The 19,431-nt window shown below is 45.5% G+C and overlaps 1 protein-coding gene across 1 annotated transcript in view; it reads right to left on the reverse strand.

The window, feature by feature from the left end:
• Positions 1-19,431, reverse strand: part of LOC138783466 (NFX1-type zinc finger-containing protein 1-like) — a 156,086-nt gene that overhangs the window by 68,965 nt on the left and 67,690 nt on the right. Inside the window, exons 6-9 of the mRNA XM_069958189.1 lie at positions 11,860-12,081; positions 10,223-10,426; positions 6,540-8,171; positions 3,189-3,314 (exon numbers count right to left, since the gene is read on the reverse strand). Of these exons, the coding sequence (XP_069814290.1) occupies positions 3,189-3,314; positions 6,540-8,171; positions 10,223-10,426; positions 11,860-12,081 (2,184 nt within the window). The remainder of the gene's footprint in view (positions 1-3,188; positions 3,315-6,539; positions 8,172-10,222; positions 10,427-11,859; positions 12,082-19,431) is intronic.

The following is a 19,431-nucleotide window of genomic DNA, read 5'->3' on the forward strand; positions in this document are numbered from 1 at the left end:
GGTGTATGACTATACAGGGAGGGCACATAGGGATAGAGGTATATGACTATACAGGGGGGGGGGCATAGGGATAGAGGTATATGACTATATGGGGGGAACATAGGGATAGAGGTATATGATTATACAAGGTGTGCACATAGGGATAGAGGTATATGCCTATACAGGGTAGGCACATAGGGATAGATGTGTATGACTATACAGGGGGTACATAGGATAGAGGTGTATGACTATACAGGGGGAACATAGGGATAGAGGTGTATAACTATACACGGGAGGGAACATAGGGATAGAGGTGTATGACTATACAGGGTAGGCACATAGGGATAGATGTGTATGACTATACAGGGGGTACATAGGATAGAGGTGTATGACTATACAGGGGGAACATAGGGATAGAGGTGTATAACTATACACGGGAGGGAACATAGGGATAGAGGTGTATGACTATACAGGGAGGGCACATAGGGATAGAGGTGTATGACTATAAGAGGGGGGGCATAGGGATAGAGATGTATGACTATACAGGGAGGGCACATAGGGATAGAGGTGTATGACTATAAGAGGGGGGGCATAGGGATAGAGATGTATGACTATACAGGGAGGGCACATAGGGATAGAGGTGTATGACTATACAGGGTGGGTACACAGGGATAAAGGTCTATAACTATACAGGGGGGAACATAGGGATAGAGGTGCATGACTATACAGGGGGGGGGGGACATAGGGATAGAGGTGTATGACCATACGGGGGGGGGGACATAGGGATAGAGGTGTATGACTATACAGGGGGGGAACATAGGGATAGAGGTGTATGACTATACGGGGGGAACATAGGGATAGAGGTGTATGACTATACGGGGGGAACATAGGGATAGAGGTGTATGACTATACAGGGGGAACATAGGGATAGAGGTGTATGACTATACGGGGGGAACATAGGGATAGAGGTGTATGACTATACGGGGGGAACATAGGGATAGAGGTGTATGACTATGCAGGGTGGGCACATAGGGATAGATGTGTATGACTATACAGGGAGGGCACATAGGGATAGATGTGTATGACTATACGGGGAAGGGGTGTTACATAGGGATAGAGATGCATGTCTAATAGTGGGGATACATAGGGATAAAGGTGTATGACTAAACAGGGGAGCGGACAGGGGTGTATGACTATACAGGGGGCACATAGGGATTGGGTATGGGACTATACAGGGTAGGCACATAGGGATAGATGTGTATGACTATACAGGGGGCACATAGGGATAGAGGTGTATAACTATACAGGGGGGGACATAGGTATAGAGGTGTATGACTATACAGGAGGGGCATAGGGATAGAGGTGTATGACTATACAGGGCACATAGGGATAGAGGTGTATGACTATACAGGGAGGGCACATAGGGATAGAGGTGTATGACTATACAGGGAGGGCACATAGGGATAGAGGTGTATGACTATACAGGGAGGGCACATAGGGATAGAGGTGTATGACTATACAGGGAGGGCACATAGGGATAGAGGTGTATAACTATACAGGGAGGGCACATAGGGATAGAGGTGTATGACTATACAGGGAGGGCACATAGGGATAGAGGTGTATGACTATACAGGGAGGGCACATAGGGATAGAGGTGTATGACTATACAGGGAGGGCACATAGGGATAGAGGTGTATGACTATACAGGGAGGGCACATAGGGATAGAGGTGTATGACTCAACAGGGGGGCACATAGGGATAGATGTGTATGACTATACAGGGAGAGCATATAGGGATAGAGGTGTATGACTATATGGGGAGGGCACATAGGGATAGAGGTGTATGACTATATGGGGAGGGCACATAGGGATAGAGGTGTATGACTTTACGGGGAGGGCACATAGGGATAGAGGTGTATGACTATCAACTTTGTACGCCTAGGCACGATGCATACTCTTCTATGGGATCCCGGCAGGAGCGTATACACATAGCATACGCTCCGGCTGGGATCCCAAGCAGCGCTGCAAAGAACTGACATGCAGTTTTCTGCGGCCACTATTCAGTGAATTGTGGCCGTAGGAAACCCTGTCAGTTCACACAATGAAGCGAGCGGCTCCAGCCACTTGCTTTATTGTGTGCTATGGGAGTTCTGATGCGGGCGCACACGGATGCGCCCGCATCAGAACACAGTGGCCGAAAGATCATCCGGCCTGTACTGCAGTACCGGCTGGGATGATCTTTGCAGAGATCGGCCGGGTCATGGTCTCATACGCCCTGTGAACATGGCCTTAGGCAGCAGGGATTCTGAATTCCGCCTGTTTTACTCAGTGTGAACCTAACCTTAGATTAATATTTTATGGCAGTGTTCAGACACTCTCATGGTCTGTCTGACTGATTGTTTAATTAAAATCATATGTCAGTATGCTGACTAAGGGTGCCTTTACACAGAGAGATTTATCTGACAGATTTTTAAAGCCAAAGCCAGGAATGGGTTTGAATAGAGGAGAAATCTCAGTCTTAACCTTATGACCTGTTCCCTGTTTATAGTCTGTTCCTTGGCTTTAAAAATCTCTCAGATAATGCTCTATGTGTAAAGGCACCCTACGATCATTGTCTTACGACAGTGCTCATACACTCTTGTGTTGTTTGATCATCCTGATTATGTTCATGTTCATGTTAAGGTTAATGTTGCATGGTAGTGTTCAGACACTCCTGTTTTTTCTTTTTGGTTGCAGTGTTTCTGTCATAGTTTTGTTTGCTTTTTTTTCATTCCCCATAGTCTGACATATGCAATTAGTTTTTTTTAGATATGGAAATATTTCTATCTATGTGCAGATTTATTGTATGTTTTGTAATATATTCTTGCAATGTTGTCTTTTTTTAGTAGGTTTAGGATATTTGTTTCTCTGAGTGGAGAGCGAAGGCGCGCAAGTCCCTCATCCCACTGAGGGCAGGATTTCGAGCAGAGTCTGCGGCGCAGGTTCCACTCGGAATTTCCACCTGTTTTGCTCAGTGTATATGGGTCCTTTCATTGTCTCTGGTCTCAAGCACACATCTGTATTTTATGTCATATTCTGTTGCAATTGCGCGTAGTATGTGAACCCACTGATGTCTCTGTGCTCATGTCTTTGTGCAGATTGATTGCTTAGCACCGAGCTGCCCTTGCCCCCACTTTCTGATATACATTCTCTTTAATAAAAATGATTTACCTTCCAGAAACTGATCAAGGGCATGGTTTGTGTAACACACAACCAGTACTGGACTATTTCCCATCTTCCAGAGGTTGGAGTTATTAAGGAGAGCATGCATAATCTTCAATCCCACATAGGTTTTACCTGAAAATGAAACAAACATGTACAGCAAAGAGGCATTACTATCAATAAATTGTGACAATTACAAAGGCTGTGCCACTGGCGTACACCAGGGAGAAGGTGCAGATTCACCCCTTCTCACTGGCGTATGCCTGCCATATCCCCTGCTCGCCCAATGGGCAGGTGGGGGGCGGCCTGTTCGCAGGCGTAAATTATGGTACAAATCTACACCTGCTGGAAGTCGTGCGGATGTACTATAAAACATGTGCCTCTTAGTAAATCCAGCTGGGAAAAAGGGGACGTGGCCTAATCTCAGATCTTTGTAAATGTACCCCAAAATGTATATTTTCTGTTACTATGTTCTCATGTAGCAGATTTTTTGCAGAAATTTCTTCAAGGGAGTACCTGTTTTATACAACTGAATGGTGGTGTTGAGTGGATATGTCAAAATATTTAGGTTCGGCAATGTCGTCTGAACCAAAACACTCTGTTTGATTCCCCGTGGCTGGAGAAGTTGGATGCCACTCTAGGGGGTCCTGGAAAACATGAATACAGCTATTAACCACAACCACACAACCAACGACCATGTTTTGGCGACAAAATGATGGCCAGCCAAAAAAGACGGCCATTAAATGGCCAAAAAGAGAGGTAGTGTGATCATGGCCATAGGCTATATGCATGTTTTCCTGGCAGCCCTAGGGCGGCATCCAACTTCTGCAGCCGCAGGGAATCAAACGTTTAGAGTTCGGGTTCGGATAATCGGGGCGGTTACAGTTATTGGCAAATAAGCATAAACTCATAATCAAGCATCAGCATCAGAGGGTGGGGGGCTCTTTGCTTTCTGTTAGGGCCCCGTTTACACAGAGCAAAAGCGGCGGAATTGTCCACCGCCGAATGCCGCCAGCCTCCGTGTCATAATAACACTCTATGGGAGGCTCGCTCGCCGTATCGCTCAGCGTCTCTCCACATGTTCATTCTTCAGCACCGAGAGATGCAGCGCGTGCGCCTCCCATAGAGTGTCATTATGACACGGAGGCTGGCGGCATTCCCGACGCTCTTGCTCTGTGTGAACGGGGCCTTACACAGTCCAACCTCTATCTTACAACTTCTAGCAGCCTGACAGACACACTGACAATAATCACTTACTGTTAGAGCTGCTGCTGCTGCTCCTCTTCACAGTCTCGTCCCTGGCAGCCATAACCCTGCAGGATCCCTCCTGTCACCATATGCTCTCTCCTCCTCACAAAAGGTATGCTAGACAGTGGAGTACAGGAGGGGCTGTCAGCAGCAGCGTGCAGGAGGAGAGAGGAGAACCCGCCCAGGCCGGGCACAGCATCCGGTCACTAAGTGGGCCCACAGGAGCAGGGGGCCTGTACTTCCCAGGTGCTGATACTGCCTGGGGGGCCCACAGACATGTGCCATGCTGAGCTGACACTTTAGAGTCTGAGCCTGGTGGGCCCCTCTATTGGCCTGGGCCCCTGTGCAGCTGAACAGGCTGCACAAGTGATAAGTCCGCCTCTGAGAAGGGTGGTTTCACAAGTGGAAGGATGCTTTCCTATATGGGATTAAAATCTGGCGCCATAAAGTCGCTTAGCGTATTTTAATATGTATAGTGATGGTAAACACCAAAAGGCTGTTAAGACGTGGTTGTTATTTTTTTTATTGTCCTATCAAGTATCACAATTCTCGATAAAAAAAAAAAAAACTGTATCGCCCCCCAAAAGTTATAAAAATGACCAATATAGACTTATTACGGGAAATGCTTATAAAGTGTTTTTCCCTGCACTTACTACTGCATCAAGGCTTCACATCCTGGATAACATGGAGATGTGACAACCCGACTCCCAGAGCTATGCGGGCTGTGCGGGCTGTGGCTGCTGGAGAGGATGATGGCAGGGGGACACTGAGGCACACAGGGCACTGGAGGGACACTGAGCATCCCTCTGCCATTATCCTCTCCAGCAGCCACAGCCCGCACAGCTCTGGGAGTCGGGTCGTAACATCACCATTTTATCCAGGAAGTTACATCACCATGTTATCCAGGAAGTGAAGCCTTGATGCAGTAGTAAGTGCAGGGAAAAAAAGCACTTTATAAGCATTTCCTGTAATAAGTGTATATTGGTGATCTGTTTAACTTTTGGGGGCCAATACAATACTTTAATAAAAAAAATTTCGCCGGACTTCTCCTTTAATGCATTTTATGTCATCTTAGCTCATAGTATATTTCCTAACTAATTTTTAGCTATATCTGTCCACAGCCCTGTATCCTATCAAAAAGAGATGCTGATGTATACTACGGTACACAGCAGTCAGTATATTCACTGATAATCGTCAGCTGATCATTTATGTCATCGGCTGATCGTCATCTCTATTAGGGACCATTTACACATAAAGATTATCTGACAGATTATCTGCCAAAGATTTAAAGCCAAAGCCAGAAACAAACTATAAACAAAGAACAGGTCTTAAAGGAAAGCCTCTTTTAAAATCCATTCCTGGCTTTGGCTTCAAATCTTTGGCAGATAATCTGTCAGATAATCTTTCTGTGTAAATGGACCCTAATGGTGCGTTTACACAGACAGATTTATCTGACAGATCTTTGAAGCCAAAACCAGGAGCAGACTATAAACAGGGATCAGGTCATAAAGGAAAGACTGGGATCTATCCTCTTTCTAAATCCGTTCCTGGCTTTGGCTTCCAAAATCTGTCAGATAAATCTTTCTGTGTAAACGCACCCTTACATGGAGAGAAAATCGGCTGCATCGGCCTGATTCAGCCAATTATCGCTCTGTGTAATAAGGCCCTTAGTTTGGGTTCGCTTGAACTCAAACTTACGGTATTTGACTCCAGGTGGCTGGAGAAGATGGATGCAGCCCAAGGGCTACCTGGAAAACATTAATACAGCCATAGGCTATATCCATCATATACTGAGACAGGCTGTATTCATGTTTTTCCAGGACTCCTTAGGGCCGCATCCAACTTCTTCAGCCACTGGTAATCAAATACTGAGAGTATGAACCAGAGCGTGCTCATCTCTACCTTTTACCACTGTTCCCCCTACTCAGTATTTAATCTTGCCCCCACTTCACAATAATGCCCCCACTGTGCTCCCACTCTGTAATAATGCCTCATTTGCTCATACTTCCCCCCATCGAACATGATGCCTCCTGTGTCCCCAAATCTTTAATAATGCCTTCTGTGCCCCCTTCACAATAGTTATGCCCTCTCACAATAGTAATGATGGTTTACCTGTTCCTGGGGGTCCTTGAATTATAGCCAGCTCACTTGTTAGAGCCATTTGAAATGCTCTGAATTGAGACTGGTCAAGCTGCAGTTCCTCTTTGGTTGGCCAAGTGCTGCAATCAAGAACCTTAAATTGCTCTTTCAAAGGCTTTCTCGGACAAAGTAGTGATTGTAAAAGGACATCTATACTATGATCCTGTTGCAGTGTAGATTTGCCAGACTGAACTAATTTTTCCAAGGTGAAACCAGCAGGATTCTGAGAGAGATATAAAGGTGGGGACATTGCTGTGCTACAGAGAACAATGTAATTCTGGAATGGAATTTCACTTGCCACCATTTCCTTTAAGCCTTCCAAAACATGACGATATGCTTCAAAATAGGCTGTGGCTTCAATCATGAGAAAAGTATCATCTACTTTGAATTGTGCCAGCTGCTGTCGGCTTTCTTCTGTAAATATGAGAGCTATAACTCCATTTTTGAGATCGTCAACATTTCTGTCTGCCACTGTGGCAAAAAGCATTTTTCTGAAGTTGTCTTTAGAAAGGCAGACAAGAGATCCATACAGAAGACGCCTTGAGACATCCCAGCTAACATGTTTTAAGTTTTCAATACTAAATTTGACCTCATGAACTATTCCAGTACGTGTACATACTGGAGATAAGATCTTAGTTTCAAAATAAATGCGGATATCATCAATGTTAGCTTTACTGAGATCTTTCTCCTCCAGTTTAACAAGTTCAGAAATTCCATCCCTCAAAGGACGAATAAAATCTTCTCGCATTAGGCGGAAATGTGTATCTAGGTAAGACCTAGCATCAGCATAGGAACCATCAATAATGTTTGGTCGCATAGATGGCTTTTGAGAAGAACAGATGTCTTCATATGTTGGATAAATTGATAGGTTTCTAAAGTCATTTTCTGTACTCTGTCTGTTCCCTATAATATAAATGTAATTGTCTGATTTCAAAGATCCTTCCCCTTTTTTTTCCTGTAAGTGTTGAAGGAATTTTTCAAGATCCATCAATTTCTTTTTATTTTCTGCAGACACAATATTCCCTTTACCTTCCATGTCATCAAACGCGTTTTGAATGAGCGTCTTAGTTATGGTTACCTCCGTAAAGGAACTGGACGGTAAGAGACTTGACAGTTCTGTGGCCAAAGTAATAACATGTTCAAAAAATAAATATTTCCTGCGTTGCTCTGTTATAGTTTTAGACGTTTGTAAAATGTGAAAAGGGAGAACTTGTTTTAGAAAAACAGATCCATGGACTTTACTTAGGATATGCATTAAAGTTTGCCTATTTGTTGTACTTGTGATAACTTTATTTATGATATTCATGAAACCTTCAACAATTTGAAAATCTATTGTACTTGTATCAAGAAATTCCTTTAAACCACTTCCTGGAGCAGCCAGTTGCATTGTGATTTCAGATGGTTCCAATGTGGATAGTCTGGAAATTGTATGTAAATCAATTTTTTTGTCTTTGCCAGTTTTTTGGACTAAGGACAGGTCATGTCTGTTCCTTCTATTATCCTCTGTTTTGGACTCCATTAAAAACTCTGAAAGAGAGAGCACACTTCTTGCTCTTGTTCCAAGTCCAGATTTTCTTGTCTGAAAGGTGCTGAATGTATCTGCCACTACAAAAAAGGGGAAAATGAAAATGGATTTAACTGTTTATCTAAGGGATAGGTGATACTGCTGGGATTTCCACTAATCACTAGACTTGGGGTTAGAGCAGCAGCCATACCTTTGCCTTATCATTTCATTCAGTGTTTACAGGAAAAACTGGAGATCTATCTATCTTTTATCTAGCTATATTTTTAAAACATATCAATGTGCTGTAAAATAATAAAAGAATTAGTAGTCAACCGATATCTGGCCATCTCTGTTTTAAATATGCAAAACAGGAGTCCGTGGAGTCTCCACTCCACGGACTCTTGTTTTGCATATTTAAATTTTTGGGGGCATCAGTGGAGACTCTTGATTGAGTACTTCATTGGAGTTTTTTTTCACTGTTCTTCTTGAGTTCAGTGATTACTGTGTTTTGTTGGTTGATATGTCATTGCCCCAACTAGCCAGAATCCTACTCCACACTGACGAGGTGAAAATACCCTGAAACGGCTGTCTGTGGATGGAGGCCTGCCTTGGCAAGCCCTTGTCATGTTCGCAATACTCGTACCTTGAGTTAGACATTGACAAAAAGGGGCCACCCTGGTATTTCCCTATTTATGTTCCAATACTCGCAACCGAGTGGGACTTAAGGGGCTACTTATCAGTGATGGTCTCCCCATCATGGAGGCACCCCGTGGCAACAGGCTAGAGATATCTGTCTATCCCGTGTTTTGAGACTCGCAACCGAGACTCCACAGACTCTTGTTTTGCATATTTAAATTCTTGGGGTCATCAGTGGAGACTCTTGATTGAGTACTTTATTGGAGGTTTTTTTCACTGTTCTTCTTGAGTTCAGTGATTACTGTGTTTTGTTAGTTCATCTCTGTTTTAACAACTCTGGGGTTTCCTGTAAGGCTGCATTCACACGTCTGCATTGTCAGCGACCACGGACAATTTTAGAAACCATTAAAGTGAATGCATTCACACGACCCCGCCGCGACCCGACGAAAAAATCTGACATGTCCTAGTGCGGATCGTGAAACGGATCCCCACGCCAGCAGAGATGACAGGAGTGCCTAATGTGTGCTCCTGTCATCGCATCTTACTACTCACCTGCGCCGGCCGGCTTACATGTTCACCAGAAGTGGGGTGGACTACACTACCTTCTTCTCCCAGCAGCATCCAGGCCGCTTCCGGTGAGCGTGTGCAGGGGAGTAGGTGAGTAGTCAGATGCGATGGCAGGAGCGCACATTATGTGCTCCTGTCATCTCTGCTGCCGGGCGGCTGCAACGCTTGGGGATCCCTGCGGATCCTCCGGAGGATGAATGAAGCCTTAGAGGGAGATTTATCAAAGGGTGTAAAATTAAGACTGACGCAAATATGCCACAACCAATCACAGCTCCTCTTTCCTTTCACCAGAGCTGGAAGCTGAGCTGTGATTGGTTGCTGTGGGCAGTTTGCACCAATCTAAATTTTACACCCTTTGATAAATGTCCCCCATAGTCTCCACTTCCTGACTCAACTTGACACAGACAGATGACTGCTGTGGATAGTCACTGGCTGCCTTGAGTCACCAGAGTGGACAGTAACTGGCTGCAGTTGTTACATGTCTGGATTGTGGGAATCAGTGGGTAACAGAGCAAGCAAAATAGGTACTACTTGTATTATTTTACAATATTCTGAACTTTTTAAAACCTTTTTAATGAACAGTCTCTTTTGCAGTTATAATCTTGCATTGTACATTCTTGTCTATATTCTTTAATAAAAAAAAAAGTCATCCAGAACACACCCAGTGTTATTCACAGTATTTAGAAAATGTAATTCAAGTCCTAATACTGTTCAAAACAGTGCAATGCTACACAAGATACTCTCATGCTCAATTATTCTGGCATTTTGCTTACATTTCCAAGGGTAAATTTACGTGGAAAATGCTAGCACATAATATGCGCTATTGGCACAATACTTCAGTTGCAATGTGAGCTGCAATCTTTCCCTATGTAAGTTATTCAATTTGAGATTTATAAAATATAGTGTTACTATAGGAGTAAAAATGTTTTTGTGTGTGCAAATTAGGTACCTTTAACATTGGTGCTAAAAGATGCAGTTAGGTGTCCGCTACCATATCTCAGAGGACTTTTGTGATGATTCGATAGCCTCACAGGAGTACTACAGCGCTTCTCCTTGCTTCCATGTACTGTTGGGTGAACTGGTGGATTAGCTTTTCTACTACTGGTTGTGTCATTTTGCTTTGTTTTTTCTCTGTACATTCCTTGAGCTATACCTGGAAGATAAAATATTCTAAAATGGTTTAAACTCTCTTAAACAAAAGGAAAACACTTTAAGCAAGTGAAAATTAACGACAGAAAGGCATTTGGATGGTCGGATATTTGCAACTATATAGTAATTAATAACCTATAATCATACATAATAATTCAGTTCCTTTCCATGACAGTAAATGATGATTTCAAACTTACAGAAGCATCAGCAGGAAAACACAGATTTCAATATTTGCACCAAGGCTACAGAAATATATTTTATTTATTGATTCATTGCTTGAGTGACAGCTGCATTCTGCCAAACTTCATAAAATTCTATGTATTATTTTGGGCTGCAGTTGTAGGTTGATCTAAACCTTCAAAAGCACTCCTTTTTATAATCTTTCGTGAAGAAAAACAGTTTTTAAATTTAGTAGGGCTTTTTTTATCTTATTTTAACTATAGAGGCCATATATTTTAAAAAATATCAGTTTTAAGAATGCCCAGTAGGAATCGGTACAATATGTTGTACTCCATAATAGTGATAGAGAAAGAGGACATATCTAGCTTTATAGAACTTTCTCTGACCACCATGAAAGGGTTAAAAAGTTCTGGGCACCTTTGTACTGATTTTTGTTGTTGTTTATCTGTGTTCTGAATGCAAAATTGAGCAACTTTCCTTTTAGTCCTCATTAAATTTCCTATCATCAGAAAATGATACATTCATGAGAAAGACTTTATTAGTCTAAGGGTACTATTACACGGAACGATAATCGGCCGAATCGGGCCATTATCGCTCCATGTAATAAATACAATGATCAGCCGATGACAACGATCATCTGCTGATCAATTATATAGGTTGTGACCTATATTCGTCGCTACGTGTATTAGCGGTGCGCGGCCGGCGACTAATGATATACATTACCTATCCACGCTCCAGGGCTGCTCTTGCGGTCTTCTCCCCGGGTCCCGCTCGCTCTAGCTTCAGTGGTCCCCGGCCTGTGATTGGCTGAGCGGCCTGTCAGCTGACAGGCCACTGTGAAGCTAGAGCGCGCGGGACTCGGGGAGAAGCGGACCGCAGGAGCAGCCCTGGAGCCTGGATAGGTAATGTATATAGTTTAAGCAAGGGCTGCAAGGACATGGGTAACGATGTCCATGCAGCCCTTGTTAAACGATTATCGGGCTGTGTAATAGGCCCAGTAAACGAGCGACGATCTAGCAGATCGGCGCTCGTTTACAGGTATTATCTGGTCCCCATCGGCCCGTGTAATACCACCCTAAGATATAACATCAGTGATGGAAACATGGATCACACACCAGCTTTGATGGTAGACAGAGGGGATAGAAATCCCATACTGCTGAGCCTCTTACATTTAGTTTCCAATTCTCATAATGTGCTGTTTTCCTAGGCAAGCATCTCACCCCATATAATTCTGTCCTAAATAAATGTCTAGATTACCATTTCCAGCTTGGTTGGATTGTTGATTGTGATAATGTGGTTGCTTTCCAGAAGATATCTTGCTGTGCTGGGCACCAGATGTATGGTGTACCTCCAGTCTCATCCCTGTTAAACCTCTGCTCTCAGAATGGGATCTTCCTCTTTGAGGTCTATATGGTCCATGTGTGGGTCTTGTAATAGGGGAATGACCTCCAGTTGCACCGAGTAAGTTAAATGGGTCATCTAAATAAAAATGTAATAAAGCAGAGTTATATTTTTTGACAGTTGAATTACAGGTAGAGCCACTGCAAACCTATACAATACTATACCTATATTCTGGAGCACAGATTATGGTTGTTAGTTTAAAATATACATTACAGCACAAAAAGTAGATCCCACCCCTGATTTAGAATAAGCTGAGTGCTGCTATAATAGTAATAGTACTGTGTCATTAACAGTGAGTCTGACCCTGTGGATGGTGGCAGCTTTTGTTCCTCCCTGCTAAAAGTTGCTTTAAGTGCTGGATGTGCACTGTAGCACAGATTACCTGTGTTTTTTTTCCCTTGCTTTGCTATTGCCATGGAAATTGCAGTGGAATAATAGAAAAAAAAGTATGCCTGTGTAGTATACCAGAGCGCAATTCCTGCGGCTGGGTTCAGGATGGCACCAGTCCACAAGTGGTATATTGTATGTTCTATTAGGTAACATGTTCTTATGTAAACTGTTATATGTATTACTCTGTACCAGTGTAACTGGCAGGCAGAGAATGGGTTACATGCCTTACAAAGCACACACTACACAACTGTTAGGAAACAGTGACACCTACTGTCCTTAGTGGGAACTGCTCTAGGTAGTGTAGAAAGCCCCTACAACTTACTAGAAAGTGGGCGGAGTATGCTTATATGCTCCCCATAAAAGGTTTGCAGATGCAGTGTATAGCTGAGACAAGTTGAGTAGCTGTTGAGGAGACAACATCACCATAGAGTGAAGAGACTTTGAGAGAAAGTTTGTCAGGTGCAACTACCATAGTCAGGAAAGGGCCTGCCCATCTACAGTCTGTGGAAATCCTCAGATCAGGAACCCAAGTGGATGGACTTGAGTGTTTAGGGTAGCAGAGTTAACTTAGGTTAACTAAAGCCTTTTCCTAGGCCCCCCGTTCTTCCTCTTTTCCATCCACTGCAAAAAATCAGGAAATTGTGACTTGTTGCATGAGTCACACTCTGTCTGTTCCTATGTAGAGGGGAGGGGGAGGAGGAAGGAGGAAGTTAGCCAACAGCAGAAAGCAGATAACAGAGGATGGAGCTGGGTGACAGCTGTAATCAGAGCTCAGAGCGGTCCTGGTGACTGTCAGAGGAGATAAAGGGTGAAGTATTTGTAGATTAACTCTTTGTTGCCCGGGGGGGGCGGAGCCTGGCCGGGCATGTGAGCAGACGTGTGACCTGAGAGCTCCGGCGGGTCCCGCTGCTTACCGACATCTATATCCTCCTGCGGGCCACCAAACTCTCCAGCAACTCTCCCAGGGGTGCGCAGATCCCCGGGGACTGATCCGGTGCCGACATCATGGCCGGGGGGACATCCAAGAAGGCAAAATCGACGGCGGGAACGGGCGGCCGCGAGATCCAAGATGGCGCCGACCCGCCGCCTCACGCACAGCGCTCCACTCGGCTGCTCACAGCAGGGACGGCTGCTAAGCTGGCCGAATTCCAGAAGCAGCCGACCCCCCGGATGACCCACAACTGTGTCCGGTATGAGCGTGAGGAGGGGGAGGACATTGAGGAGTGCCCCATAGAAAATGCCCCATTAGGAGCTGCTGATGTGGAGGGCTGCAGAGGAGAGGAGATGGAGGAGGGCGCTGCTCTCATAGCAGGAGCTGCAAAGCAGTGCAGTGCCCTCTCTATATGCACAGAGACAGCCAGTGCCCAGGAGCCCACACTGAGGGACATTCTCCACGCTGTAGCACAATGCAATTCCTCTATTTCCAAATGCAATACTGCAATATCCACTCTTACACAACAAATTGGCAGCCTGCAGGGTGAAGTGGGGTTCCTCCGCCAGGATTTACGTAAAGTCAGTGACAGGACCACTGAGGTGGAACATAGGGTGGGAGATCTGGAGGACAAAGTTGCGCCCATTGCATCCACTTCCCGAAAACATGATCAGCTAATTTCTCAATTACTACTGAAAACGGATGACTTGGAGAATCGTCTGAGAAGGAATAATGTGAGGCTTGTGGGAGTGCCAGAGAGAGTTGAGGGCACAAATCCCACGGAATATTTTGAAACGTGGCTTGCTGAGGTATTTGGGAAGGATACTCTGTCCCCAATGTATGCGGTGGAGAGGGCTCACAGAGTGCCTATGCGACCCCTCCCGCCTGGGTCCCCACCTCGGGCTGTCCTAGTGAAATTGCTTCATTATCGGGACCGTGACACCATATTGAGAGCGGCACGGAATTCTCCGGACGCAGCTATCAACGGCAGTAAAGTCTCTTTCTTTCCTGACCACTCTGCGGAAGTTCAAAAACAGCGTGCCCAGTTTATTGAGGTGAAAAGAAGGCTGCGTACCCTGCAAGTACCTTATGCTATGCTGTACCCTGCCAAGTTACGGGTTGTTGCGGCAGGGGATACACATTTTTTCACCTCCCCAAGAGATGCGATGCGTTGGCTGGATCAGGAGGAACAGCATCTTCGTGGAAGGCGCAGTCCTCGCAATCAAGATGCGCCAGCCTGAAACCCGGACAACATTGCCTTGCCTTAAGATTTGGTGCCCTCGGAGGATCCCCCGAGTGTCTGATAAGTATTGACGTACAAATATTTTCTGCTATTTGTTTGCTCCTGCTGGCCCGCAGGATTTCATTTCTCCTGTTTCAAGTGGGACCTGTTCTGCTCTCTGTACGCAGCATCATAGCTGACTGACTGCTCACTGTCCTGTGGCTATGGAGGACTGGTGCCCCGGTCTGCAGATTTTTTGGAAGCAGACCCTTTTGTTCTTGAATACATGGTTATGTTTTATTGGGGGGCTCTTTTTTTCCCTCTGTTTTTCTTTTTCTGATTCCACAAGGTGCCTTAATTCTTTCACTGTGTTTGTTGTGCTCCGAGACCTGTGCGCTACTGCCACCCAGTGGCTGTTTTTCTCTACATTTTATGAGCTTCATTATTTGCAATGGAATGTGTATTATAGGATTAATGATATGCCTACTGTACAATACTACCGTCCCATTTATATGTTAAAGGGTGAATATGGTTAGTAGGTTTACGGTGATCTCTTGGAATGTGCGGGGCCTGGGGGATGCGGATAAACGGTATGCAATGTTTGATTCCCTGCGGCAGCATCATCCTGTGGTGCTGTGTGTTCAGGAAACGCATCTAACTGCTGACACCATCCAGCATCTGAAGCGGGCTTGGGTGGGGTGGAGTTACCACTCTGTGTACACTCAATACTCTAGAGGGGTGAGCATACTGGTTCACAAGGATATTCCCTTCACATGCATAGACAGTAAAATTGATCAGAATGGCAGATATGTCTGTTTATACTGTGTTATCTATGGAATTAGATGCATTTTAAGTACTGTATATGTTCCTCCCCCGTACGGTTGCACGGTGTTGAATAGGGTGATGGAGTTTGGCGCCGCGCACCCGGACGCACCTATCTTGATAGTGGGAGACTTTAATATGGTGATTGACCCCTCGATAGATAAATGTAGTGTGGGTTCTGTGAGCCCGGGGGCCTCTACTACTCCCTTGGGGAGAATGCTGGTGGAACTGTCCCTCTCAGATGTTTGGCGTCTTAAGCATCCGGGTGAGCGGAGTTACTCCTGTTACTCTTCCACACATCACTCCCTGTCCAGAATAGATCTAGCTATATGCTCTGCCTCACTGTTAAATCAAATAATCTGCGTGGATTATCTCCCCAGGGCCCTCTCGGATCACTCGCCCTTGAAACTTCAAATGACACACCCTGGATCTGGGGCGGTCGGGAGGAGTCTGTGGAGACTGAATCCGCACTGGTTGACAGTCCTAGATCCGGCTACTGTGGTACCGGTGGTAGAGGAGTATTTTGCTTTAAATGGGGGCTCGGTGTCTCTCCGGGTGGAGTGGGATGCCATGAAGGCATATCTCCGGGGACATTTTATCCAGCGTATTACGGGGACAAAGAGGAGGAGGGGGCAGTTGCGTCAGGATCTTCTGAAGGGTCTGAGGGAACGGGAGGAACAGCACATTTTACAACCAACTGCGGCTACGGCTCAGAGACTCCGAGCTGCCCATACGGCGCTTAACATATTCGACTTGGAATCTGCAGCCCAGAAACGTACATTTGCCAAACATTCCTTTTTTGTGGAGGGGGAGAAGGCGGGACACATCCTAGCAGTGGTAGCCAATGCCCAAAGGGACGCCACATACATCACTAGTATCCAAAACCAGGAGGGGGTGGAGGTGACGACACTACAGGACATACTGGAGGTGTTCCGACGCTATTATCTGACACTCTACTCTTCCCATTTAGAGGTGACACCGGCCCAACTTATGCAATTTTTAGCTGACATACCCTTACCAGTTCTCACACTGGAACAACTGGACTTCCTAGACGCACCACTGTCCCTAGAGGACCTGGAAGCTGCAGCAGCTTCTCTGCATAATTATAAAGCCCCCGGAGCAGATGGGTTCCCGGCGGAATTGTATAAGCTCGTGGGGAAACCCCTACTCCCTAAATTGCTGGAACTATGGAATGCCTCCATGGAATCGGGCACTTTACCCGAGTCGATGCAGGAGGCGATAATAGTAGTCTTGCCGAAACCCGGGAAGGATCCTCTTGTGCCAGACTCCTATAGACCCATCTCCCTCCTCCCGGTGGATATCAAAATTATAGCTAAAGCCCTGGCCACCCGTCTCTCGGGGATTATCTCGTCTCTGATCCACCCTGATCAGACGGGGTTCATCCCTGCCAGATCTACGGCCTTGAATATACGTAGGCTGCATCTTAATTTACAGTTACCAGTGGAAAACCCGGGGTCTAGGGTGATTTGTTCATTGGACGCTGTCAAAGCGTTTGACAGCGTCGAATGGCCATATCTTTGGGCGGTGTTGCAGAGGATGGGATTTGGACCGGTTTTCCTATCAGCTATACAGTTACTGTATTCAGCCCCAATGGCGCGCCTGCGGATAAATGGAGGGCTGTCACCGGCTTTCCCGCTTCACCGGGGGACACGGCAGGGCTGCCCGATCTCCCCGCTACTGTTTGCGCTGGCTATAGAGCCCCTGGCCTCCCTATTGCGCTCGCACCCTGGAGTGACTGGCTTTAGGAGGGGATCGAGGGAGGACAAACTGGCGTTATACGCTGATGATTTATTGTTGTACCTCAGTGATTCTTCCTCCTCCCTTTCTACTGCAATGTCCATAATAAATGAATTCGGGACTTATTCAGGCCTTACTGTGAACTGGGACAAATCAGTTATTATGCCCATAGACTCAGAGGACAGTTTACAGCTGGGTCCTGCCATCCCACTGAGGTGTGTCCACACCTTTAAATATCTGGGTGTTATTATTTCTAGGGATGTTAGGGCCTATGAAAAATTGAATATGACGCCCCTGATATGTAAATTTCAGCAAAAGCTAGCTGTTTGGCGCAAATTGCCCCTGTCTGTGGTGGGGAGGGCAAACTTGGTGAAGATGATTTGGATGCCGCAATTGCTATATATTTTACATAACTCTCCTGTGTGGCTTCCATCTCGTCTTTTCCATAAGATACATGCTATTTTTCGCGCCCTGATTTGGGGATCCCAGCATCCACGCATTAAATTAGACACACTACAGCGATCCAAGACTGACGGGGGTTTGGCGATTCCTAATGCTGCCATGTACTTCCTGGCAGCTCAATTACAACACCTGAAGGGATGGGAGCTGGATGACAGAGGGGACCAAAATAAGGTATTGATTGGGTATCACCTACACTCTGACTACCTGTTTGAAACTCTGGAGGCCAAAAGGATACTATTACTCTCCCCACAAATGCCAACATTATTGCTCATCCATAAGATGTGGTGGAAACTTAGAGATCTATATGGTATCACAGGGTATACACCGTACACTTCCATCTGGGACACTCCGTGGTTAGGGGATTTACACTTCCTAGAGGGATTTGCCACCTGGAGAGATGCCGGGATTCGGAAAATAATGCAGTTATATGATGGGGGGCCATTGAAGCGTTTTGATCAATTACAGAGCCAATTCGTTCTACCCCATACTCAATTTTATAAATACCTACAATTACGTCATGCATGTGAAGCGGAGGGGGAGGTGCTTCTGTCGGGGGTACAATATCTGCCGCCTATGAATATTGTTGGGGAATCGGATTCCACTAAAGGACTTATTTCCTGCTTATACCGCCACATTATCTCCAAGTATTTAGATAGGTACCCACTTACATTGCGGGAAAAATGGGAGGCGGATGTTGGCCCTATAGAAGAAGGTCAATGGAAAGAAATACTGGAAATGACACCTAAGCTGTCCCTGGGGGAGCATCACCGACTCTCGCACCTATACCTCTTGCACCGAGTATATCGCACGCCACAATTCCTCTTCCGTATTAATGTCAGGGATACGCCCATGTGTCCCAGGTGCCATGTCCATGAAGGGGGTCTTTTACATATGTTTTGGCGATGCCCCAAGCTATTCCGGTATTGGGGAGGGGTGGCTTCGGCCATACATAAAGCCTATTCAGTGGGCTTACAGCAGTCTCCGCTGGTGTATATATTGGGCTATGTGGAGGACCTGGCATTGAATGTGGGGGAACAGACTGCAGTGGCTCGCATCCTGTTTATGGCACGTAAGCTTATTGCCCAACACTGGCTCGATGGGGCCCCTCCCTCGGTATCGGAATTTGTGACGAAAGTTAACTGGTTAATTGGTATAGAAAAATACGCATATGAGAAGCGAAAAGCTAGTAAAAAGTTTGAAAAAATTTGGGGTGGGTGGATGGCTGTACCTGAGCTGGCGTCCCCAGGGTCCCGCACGTAGGCTGTCATGTATTCACCGCTGATCAGTGGGCGTTCTGTATATTTGTGTTCAGAGACTTTTATACCTGTCCTCTTTGTGAACTACAGCTCAAGAACATTCATGGCGTGCGTGGACGCATAAGGTTCTCGGAAAGTTGCACTTGGTTTATGTTTACATAATGTGTGGAATTGGGCGGTTTGGGGGGTGGGAGGGAAGTGTGGAGGCTGGGGGGGGCGGGAGGGGGTGATTGGAGGGTATACCCTCCAGGGTTTGTTTGTTTTGTTTTGTTTTTTGCGATTGTGTGGGATAAATTTTGTATTGTGAAAAAGTTTTTTTTTTCAATAAAAATTATTCTGATTCAAAAAAAAAACTCTTTGTTGCCCTGTTTTGGTCTTTTATTTAGCTCTCTCCATAGGAGATCAATGAAGACAGGGGGGAGAGCTTCAAACTGCTTTTTCATGATAAAAATGCATTTTTTGGCTAAAAAACCCAATGACAAAGTTTCTTAAAATCGCCTGGACCATTGATTTCTGCCAAAAAAAATTTCACGACAGTGAAAGCTCCCTAGCTGAAAGGGAGGGAAACAGACTCAAGCACCATTGGG

This window comes from Dendropsophus ebraccatus, chromosome 2, assembly GCF_027789765.1.
Source record: "Dendropsophus ebraccatus isolate aDenEbr1 chromosome 2, aDenEbr1.pat, whole genome shotgun sequence".
NCBI classification, from domain to species: Eukaryota; Metazoa; Chordata; class Amphibia; order Anura; family Hylidae; genus Dendropsophus; species Dendropsophus ebraccatus.